The following is a 9,593-nucleotide window of genomic DNA, read 5'->3' on the forward strand; positions in this document are numbered from 1 at the left end:
AAACGTCAGACATGGCTGTATGGGCATAGTTCCCTTTGCCTTACCCTTCGGGGAAAACAAAAACAAAAAAAAAAAAAAAAAATGGCGAATGGCGCGAATATTGACGTTTGTTTATTGACATTTGCTGTTCTTGGTCATATCGTCATATATGGTGTTCCATGGGTTGTTTTTTATTGAATTTCGTGGTTAAAATGTTACAATAAACATGTCCTGAAGATTAGTTAGAGATACATTGGTAGTATCTTAGTATTATAATATACTTTATATAATGGGGATCACCGGTTTAATACCGTTTCTTGAGAAGGCTTCAAGGAGGGCTAATGTTGACGAATTTAGTGGATGTACCGTAGCTATAGATTCCTATTGTTGGCTCCACAAGGGAGCCTTCGCCTGTGCAGATAAGCTGGTGAGAGGAGAAGATACCGACATGTAAGTTAAACTTATTTTATAGCTTTTCTAATTCACGTAAATGTTGACAGTGTTTTGTTTTTGTTAATTTACGCTTGGGTATTTTCATTGCAGACACATAAAATATTGCCTCAAATATGTGACGATGCTACTTTCTAAGAATATCAAGCCGATTTTGGTTTTTGACGGAAGACATTTGCCTGCAAAAGCTATGACCGAAAGTAAACGAAGAGAGTAAGTATTCGGATTCAGACGCATTTTTACTTATACCCATTATCGGAAATCTGGTAAAGCAAAGTCTGTACTGTGACATCTTACTGATATGAAACTGAAATAAATACTTGTTTATCATTACTGAGGTATCTTTCAGGTCTAGAGACATATCGAAGAAAAGAGCAGCTGAACTGTTAAGTTTGGGAAAGGTGAGCATAAAATTTGATTATTTCTGATGTTGAGAGTACTGTTACATACTATAACTACTTAAGCTACTTTGCTTTAATACTGCCTTTCAACTTTCCTATGTAAATTAACACACATAGATATAATTCAAAATAGATCAGAGTAGAAAGAACATTTATTAGTTGGAATGTCAATTTAATTTAATCTCCCTCAATTTCAGATAGAGGAAGCTCGATCATACATGCGACGTAGTGTGGACATTACCCACAGTATGGCCTTGAAACTCATAAAGGAGTGCAGAAAGAGAAATGTGGACTGCATCGTGGCTCCATATGAGGCTGATTCTCAACTAGCCTACCTCAATGTCAAGAAATTTGCACATCTTGTCATCACTGAAGATTCAGACCTCATTTTGTTTGGGTGCACTAAGGTATAAATCTTTCATCTATTGGGTCAGAGTTGAAAATCAGTCTTGCTGTCTTGTAGTATGTCTGAAAGAATCATTGTTATTATTATTATTTCTCCTGCATGTTGGTCAACTCCTGCATGTTGGTAACAACAGCAGCAGACTCAAGAGAAAGAACATTCTTTTAACATAAGAGGACAGAAACGGGGGCCATGTAATCACAGGATTGTAAACGCCCACATATCCACACCTTAAAACACCTGCTTATGGTCGAACAACCGATCGCAAGTAGAACGAAATGTTTTGTTTTATTCTTATTTTTAACGAGGCTTTGAACACCCTGAGTGATCATGCCAGCCTCATGGGTGCTTTCGTGTACCTATCCCTTAGACAAGGGATTGGTCAACCAGATAGTATAAACTAAAAGCCTTACTTGATAGTGGCTCTGCCAACCAGCAATTGATTTCTCCGTTACCAAGAGAAATCACACCCTGAGAGCGGTTGTTATGGTTATGGTAAAGGTCATCGACCTTATGAAGTGTTTTAGGTGAAAAATCCTGTCCCCCTTGCGGGATTTTAATTCTGACGAAACAATATGTCATAATATTTTATATATAATTTTTTATTTGTTTGTTTGTATTCTTGATTATGCACTGTTCAGGAATCGCATTATTCCGAGGGTCTACTTCATACATGTAATACTTTTGTGGTATTATTCATCAGGCCAAACATGATACTAGTACTTTATACTTAACTTACATTTCCAGGTCCTCTTCAAAATGGATCTTGACGGCAGCGGCACATTGGTGGACACAACCAAGCTACCTCTAGTGATGAAATGTCCTATTGAGAACTACACATTCGACAAGTTTAGACAGATGTGCATCATGTCTGGGTGTGACTACCTCGCTTCCCTGCCGGGGATAGGCCTGGCCAAAGCACGACAGTTCATTACTGCTACTCAGGATCCTAATATTGCTAATGTAAGTGGCTACAGCAAGATCTGCACGACAACCGCGTCGCGTGTGGCGCGTATTATATCGAGGGCTTCGACCAATAGGCGTACGACGTTTATCGGCGTAGATAGCATTCGCTGCGTCGCGGTGCAGACTCCGTTGATGAGTTTAATAATGCAGTCAGTGCCCCAACATAATACCTGTGTACACTCCAGCGTTGCCAGACGTCCCGATTTTTAAATCAAAATTTAATTTCCCGCGCGGGACAGGCTCAGTCCCGCTTTTCGGGAATAACTCGACCGTGCGTGCAACGTACTGAGAAAGCGCGGGCGGATGGCACAAACAAGTGTGGACTGGAAATTTTGATTTTCATTTCCGTTTTTTTTTTATTCAGAAGACGAATAAGACTCAACTATTTAACGATAGCGTAAATCTGAATAAAAATATCATATTTTTATTAAATTACATTTTCTATGCATATTTTTGCTATCTATTGTCACGTAAACGTAATTTGAACTCAAATTAAAGATAGATATTAACAAAATAATTATATACGTTGTTTTACTATGTCCCGCTTTCGACGAAAGAATCCCGCTTTTAAAACACACAATAACGGGTTCTTATCGCGTTTAAAACAATGCATAATCCCGATTTTTTTCACTCAAAATGTTCCAAAATCCCGACTTAGCAAAAAAATCTGGCAACGCTCCTTCACTCAGTCTAATTATGATAATGAAATTCCTTTCTCCAGGCACTAAGGAAGCTACCAAGCTACTTCAACAAGGCGTCGCTGACGGTCACAGATGAGTACAGGGAGAGCTTTCTCAAGGCAGAGGCGACGTTCAAGCATCAATATGTGTACGATCCACTTCAGAGAAAGATGGTGCGGTTGACGGAGCCCGATGATGACGGTAATAAGGCAAAACGATTATAATGCCTGCTGCACGTAGCCGCGCGAGCGGGGCACACAAGCGGTTAAGGGCGCAGGTTCCCAGCTTGCATCAATCTTAACACTTTAGCTGCTATGCACACAACTCTCGTGCCAACGTTACCTAGACTACCGTACGCATGAACACGACTAGCGCGTCCATACTACGACTGTTACGAACAATAGTTCTCTCGCAGTCAGGGAAACTCAAAGAGAAAATTTAAATCGCAAAATTTCTGTCTCGGACGGGACTTGAACCCACAGCTCTTGTCAACCCGGGACGAGCGTCTTAACCATTACACAACCGGGTCCTCCACCTGTCCATGCGAAATTCTTTCGATCTATGTATCGTCATTAAGCCGACGCCGGCGCCACCTATCTAGAATATTGAGTGCTAATATTACTTTACACCGACAAGCCTACAGTTCACATAACATTTTCTTTCCAATCAAATTACAACTTTTCAATTTCATAAAATGTATTTATACAGTTACAACATTTAATTCAAACATAAATAGCCTTTATACCCACTGCTGGGCACAGGCCTTTCCTCAATCGATCGGAAGGGATACTCCACTAAACAAATGTCAAATAAGTAATATTGCATTTAGATGAATTGCTTTGATGTGGCCCTTTTAGCCTCCCAGGGTATCTCGAGCCAGGGCGTCAGGAAAATATGTTGTCTGGAAAATAGAACGATTGTCAACTCATGTTACAGCAAATTACGGAATTTTTGATTTGTTAAACGATTTAAATTTGTATATTTCAGATGTTGAAACCGCGCTGTGCGTGAATGCGGGTGAACTACTAGATGAGACGACAGCTTTCCAGCTGGCACTCGGTAATATTGATCCGTTCTCATTAAAAAAGATGGACGATTGGCATCCTGACGACCGGAAAGACGTAAGACGATTTAGTAATCATTAAATAAGTAATTTTTACCACAATATTTACCAGATAGTAAGTACTAACGCTCTAACTACTAGACCACGGAGGCTGTTGATATCTGATTACTTAACAATTTTTCCAGAATGGAAGCATAAAAACAGACAGCTGGAAGGAAGTAGCGAAGCACCCAAGCATCTGGAGTAAAGACTTCTCCCTACACCTGGATGACCCTTGTCCATGGCAGAAGAAGCCCAGGAAAGTGGAGCCCATAATAGCGGCTCCGCAGACTCGGGCGAGGACGACTGTCGTCAATCTGGTTCCTAAATACGTCGCGGAGACTCAGGATGAAAGGTAATTTAACATAACATAAGCTTACGAATATATCTCAATTGGGGTGGTCAGAGGTACATCGTCTGCATGATGAGACACTTCAGGTCCCCGATACCGACCCCGCCGGCGTGGTCGACGATTTCCCTCATTCAGCGCTTATCGCTATCGACCCACTAGGGTCGATTAATTCTTTCAAATATTTTTCCTCTCAGACGACGCCCTGAGCCGCGCGCCCAACTGGGCACCCTCAGGCCTGTTGTCTTAAACGTTGTACCGGGTGAGAGCCTTCAGCGCTCCCCATTTGTCCGGCCAAGTAGTTAATGCCATCTGCGGCAAATCTACAAAAAGTCACGTCAAAAAAAAATCTGCATGATGAGCTATGAAAAGTACCCAAAACTCATGAATCTTTCTGTTACACCAACGTGATAGGTGATGAGCCGTATCGCCGTCTATAATGGTCGAAACACAAAGCTATGCTTAAAGGTGCTACCACGCTCGCTCGAATACCGACCGATGCCGTTGATCGACAATAGAATGGAACAGTCGACGTCTATCGTCAGTTGTCACAGCGCCGACAACACAGTACCAACCTCATCAGCCCTCATGTCAGGGTTATTATTGAGCTGCCAAAGGCTCTGACATGACTTATGTAACGACTACTTACTTACGTCACTAACTAGTAACCGGGACCAATGGCTTAATGCGCTTTTCCAAGCATGGATTATCTTACTTTCGGACAATCAGGGTGATCAAACTGTAATACCCTGAACAAACTAGGGACCACAAAGTTATTTTTGTGATATGTCCCCACAGGAATTCGAACCCGAGACCTCAGATGAAGATCCGAGATGGTTTGATCTTTATCGATTTCGGTTGTCGCGCGCGGCATGTTTATTCCATCCCTAAATAGTAATGAGCTATACTGTTTTCTTTGCCAAGGTTTAATAATTATATTTCTGTACCTTATTAAAATCGGTTTAGTAGTCAGTTACGTTCGCATTAACAATATTAGTAGGGAGTAAAGAGTTTATATTAGTATTCTGTGGAGATATGACTGATCGAATTTTGGTAGTTGTAGGTTGAAATTTGCTATTGGTTTTATGACCTTTATTTAATAATTTATCAATATTCATAGAAAAACAAGGATCAAAGATGAAATTCCACATTTCTGTTTCAGTTTAACAATAGAGAACCTGAGCACCATGTACTGTGTTCAACCAGCTGCTAAAAAAATAAAGACTGACTGTGATAGCCAAGAAGCGTTTAGTCAAAACGAACACAATTTAGCTTTAGGCGAAAGTGAGATTATCAAGAACCTGCCTTCAACACAGAACAGGTCACCTATACTGGAAAACAAAGAGAGATCTTTTAAGAAATGTTTGAAGAACGGAAACATTATGAAAAGACTGAGTAAGTTTACTAGAACTGTCCTGGACGAAGATAATGTTGTTGAGAGCAAATTCTTCAGTCCCACCTCAAGTGTAGATTTGGATAATAGTGTAAATGAGAAAGACACTTCTAGAAACAGTATTGTAATAGAAGAATCCCCAGAGAAAGTGAGCAGGAATCCTTTTAAAGTGAAAACTGTGGCTGATATTAACAAAACAGCGGATGTGTTCAATACGCAATCGGAACATAACAATGCCATGCAAATAGACTCACAAAACGAAGATTTATTCGATACAGAACTTAGTAGTTCTCAGAAAGAGAATTCTCCGCGTAAAAGTCCAATATTGGAACCTAGTCCGAGATTGAAGAAGCCGTTTAGGTTGAAATTAGAAGAGCCGCAGTGTGACCCGCCTTTAAGTCAAATGACAGAATCTGACATAGTGATTGAAAACACATATCCATTAGAGACACTGGTGACTCCAGTTGATTCACAGGTTAGTATTTATAATACATTGTTTATAATATAAGTAGGTTTATAATATAGTTAGGTTTAGTATTTATAATATAATGCAATATCATGAATTCACGAAGTTTGTTTACATACCTATCTCAATTTTTAATAGGATTGTTGATTATTTTTCTCATTTTATTGATAATTCTATCCTCGTGGCAAATAGGCGTGACTTTATATATGTTTTAAAATGTAAAATTTACTATTTATCATTGGTGACAATTTTCGTGCACATTTTAGTTTGACAATTCTAAAAATAAGAAAGAGATAAAATTATGAAACTATCAAAGTAAAACATAGATTTTACTTGATTATTTGTACAATACTAATTAACAACGGTGCATAATATTTCCAATTTGCATTCGGCAATACATTTTTAACAGATATCGTACGGCGATTCCCAAGAGTCTGCGTTACCTTGGAACACTAAAACATCGCCTAAGTCGAACAGCCAGCCGTTTAGGAACAATGGTGTTAAGAGGCCCACATGTCGAGTGCCGGGACTGAAGCGCACCGCATCACTGCCCACCAACCAACCCACCTTGCTGAGCAAGTTTGGATTCCAGAAGAAGTAAGTTACGCACATACAAGTCCCTAATGCGGTGGGCAAAGCCACAAGTAATCAGAAGATACCTTGCAGCTACGGAATCGAAGAAAGAGGTTAGAACGGCTGTAACGCGCATTTTGTACGAAACCCGCTGTCGCTGGTTCAACCCCACTCTCTTTTACTATTACTGCAAACAGATAGCTCTAGTGCGGCGTAGATTCCATAGCAACTTTACCGGCAGTATATATTTTATGTGATAGGTTGCAATTTTATCATTACCATTTGTAAGATACTGTATACAAAAGTATTTTGTTTGATAAAGAGTTGATTAAACTAAGGTTTTTTGCTTACCTTTTACTTATAATGGCACAAGACGATATTTTAATATACAGGGTGTTAGTGATATCTTAACGAATACTGAGGGGGATGATTCAGACCATAATTCTGAGTTACTATCAAGTGGAATTTTCCATGACATAAACATGAATTTTACGACGGAAAATTCCACTTGATATTAACTCAGAATCATCCCCCTCAGTATTCGTTACGATGTCAGTAACATCCTGTATATTAAAATATCGTCTTGTGCCATTATAACCTGCAGGCCAAGAAGTCAAATATCGACTATCGATATCAAGAGGGATTTCTTATCACAGTTAAGCTAAAAACCTTAGTTTAATCAACTATTTATCAAACAATTTTTTGGCGTCAGATCTGGCAACCCCCGTTGCCTAGGTATTGTTGATTATAAGGCGCTTAGCAACGGGGGTGTAAGTTAGGTTTTTTACATTATTATTTTTGTGATCTTTACTCTTTATTATACGTTAATACTGAGTTGGTCATCTTTCATTTCGCTCGCTAATAAATATACTTTTGTATACAGTATCTTACAAATGGTTATGATAAAATTGCAACCTATCACATAAAATATATATTGCCGGTAAAGTTGCTATGTATTTTCGTGGAGCTTCTTGTGTCGTAAAGTTTGCGGACGACTGCAGTGCAAAGTTGAAGTATGAGCTGTTTGCTCATACCTGTATGGCGGGTGTAGCACCTTCCAACCTCTTTTATACCGTGCTTGCAGCCACTTTTGATGCAAAGTATTGAGATCGATATGACTAACAGTATACCAACCCCCATGATTATGGTCCGTCATGTTCGAAAGACATACCTACGGTCACGAGCATTAATATGCATACACTTTGGTACTATGTCACATTAACTTTTTTGGCAAATTAAACTGTAAGTCTCACTAAATGTCAAATATGTTAGTGCGACAGAGTCCTAAAGTGGGTACATTATATTGCTCATGACTGTACATCCATACTCTAAGATGTTAACTTGAAACTTCCTCCACTAGACTCGGCCTCAGCTAAGGATTTAGGTATTTTGTTGGCATTTACATCCTTCACTTGAGGACTTTGCTCACTGAAGTCGAGCATATCATACTGCCAATAAAATAAAACGACACTAATGACGTCATGCCTCAACTAAATGTCTAAGGAGTAAAATCGAGATAAGGTTGAGGCGACGTTTTAGGGCGGTATTAATAAACTAATCTCAGCTTTGAGATTGCCCTCAAGATCATGTCAATGTGACAGTTCTTATATAAAAACAGGAACTTGAGCATGATCTTGAGGGCAGTCTCAGCTGAGATTAGTTTATTAATACCACCCTAAGAATACCAATTTTGAGTTCGAGTTCGAGTTAACATCTTAGAATATAGGTGATAATGGCTTTTACGACGTGCCCGGGAAGATAAGTGGCTGAACAAATTCTATATATTTTTTAACGGTTTCAAACTGCGTCTGAATAGTACTGACAGTTACTACTGCCCTTAGAGGCGGAGGACAGGAGTCCTAGTACGGCTTTGTAATAGACTACTCTGGGCGCCATCCCACTTGCGTCAGAGTACTGCGGGGCGGAAGGCAAGAGAGAAACCACTGCCCTATTTTTCCCTAAAAAGTAGCATGGAAAATTCTGCACCGACAAGAGCGTGGCTCTTAAATTGATAATGATGATTAAACTGCGACCCTAAATGACTTGTTTTTTATTACGTTTTGAATAAATATAGCAATTATTAATAATACATTTTGTACTATTACAGGCCTATATTGAGGAGATAGAAGGATGACCCCAATCAAGTACAAAGACTTATGAAATTAGTATAAGCGTTAACTTTTCTGTTGTGAGTTTTAAGCATACTAATGTTTGCAGTTTTATTTGCTGGCGTATTGTTTTTTACTTGAGCATATTGTGCCCTGACAATCGTGTGTAATGAATGACATTATGATTTTGTTGTTGATTGAATATGATTTTACTGCAATTGTGATACAATATTTTCATAAGTAAATAATTTGAATAACCATCTTGTCTTTTCTTCTTTTCTCCGGAACACGTTACGTTTACAAAAAGTAAAGTGCCGAATTTGACAGATAAAACTTATTCTTATTTTAAATTGACAGCTCTTAAAACTAGTGCCATCCTTCACTTACAATAAGTGCAAGAAAAAGATAGAGCTATTTTAGATCTGTCCAAATCAAAGTATAAGTTTGTGTGTTCCGAATTGGCACTTTATTGTTAAAAATAAGTCATAGAGCAACACACGAAGGCATCCGGCATACATGGAGGGATTCGAAATTCTTGGGGGCCTTTAACTCATATTACGGACGTCTTCGCCTATGCAATTCAAGGCGAGCTCGCACACAAATCTACCAGAAACTATCATTATTGAAATGTATGGGCGGTGACTCAAAGGAAACCGGGTAGTAGTTTAAATTTTAGGCCCCAGAAAATTTGAATATCCCCGTGTGAGATAGCGCTTAGTATAC

General features: G+C 39.1%; 1 protein-coding gene across 2 annotated transcripts; it reads left to right on the plus strand.

Annotated features, from left to right (window-relative positions):
• Positions 1–88: 88 nt before the first annotated feature.
• LOC126372735 (exonuclease 1) lies at positions 89–9,130 on the plus strand. Of its 2 annotated transcripts, XM_050018601.1 has the most exons (12): positions 89–429; positions 523–642; positions 779–830; positions 1,028–1,237; positions 1,981–2,196; positions 2,921–3,080; positions 3,867–4,000; positions 4,128–4,336; positions 5,493–6,085; positions 6,128–6,198; positions 6,599–6,786; positions 8,870–9,130. In XM_050018601.1, the coding sequence occupies exons 1-12, from the start codon at positions 269–271 to the stop codon at positions 8,886–8,888; spliced, it is 2,133 nt and encodes a 710-aa protein (XP_049874558.1). In that variant the 5' UTR covers positions 89–268; the 3' UTR covers positions 8,889–9,130. The 2 variants fall into 2 exon arrangements, with proteins under 2 accessions (XP_049874558.1, XP_049874557.1); XM_050018600.1 differs by having other exon boundaries at positions 90–429; positions 5,493–6,198.
• The last annotated feature ends 463 nt before the right edge of the window (positions 9,131–9,593 follow it).

The sequence above is a fragment of the Pectinophora gossypiella genome, chromosome 14, assembly GCF_024362695.1.
Source record: "Pectinophora gossypiella chromosome 14, ilPecGoss1.1, whole genome shotgun sequence".
Taxonomy (NCBI): domain Eukaryota; kingdom Metazoa; phylum Arthropoda; class Insecta; order Lepidoptera; family Gelechiidae; genus Pectinophora; species Pectinophora gossypiella.

Bases quoted from the DNA above. Each gene is read 5' to 3' on its own strand.
- LOC126372735 (XM_050018600.1), top strand. From the start codon at position 269: ATGGGGATCACCGGTTTAATACCGTTTCTTGAGAAGGCTTCAAGGAGG. The intron at 1,238-1,980 runs GTATAAATCTTT...TTACATTTCCAG, and splicing joins TTTTGTTTGGGTGCACTAAG to GTCCTCTTCAAAATGGATCT. The intron at 4,001-4,127 runs GTAAGACGATTT...CAATTTTTCCAG, and splicing joins ATCCTGACGACCGGAAAGAC to AATGGAAGCATAAAAACAGA.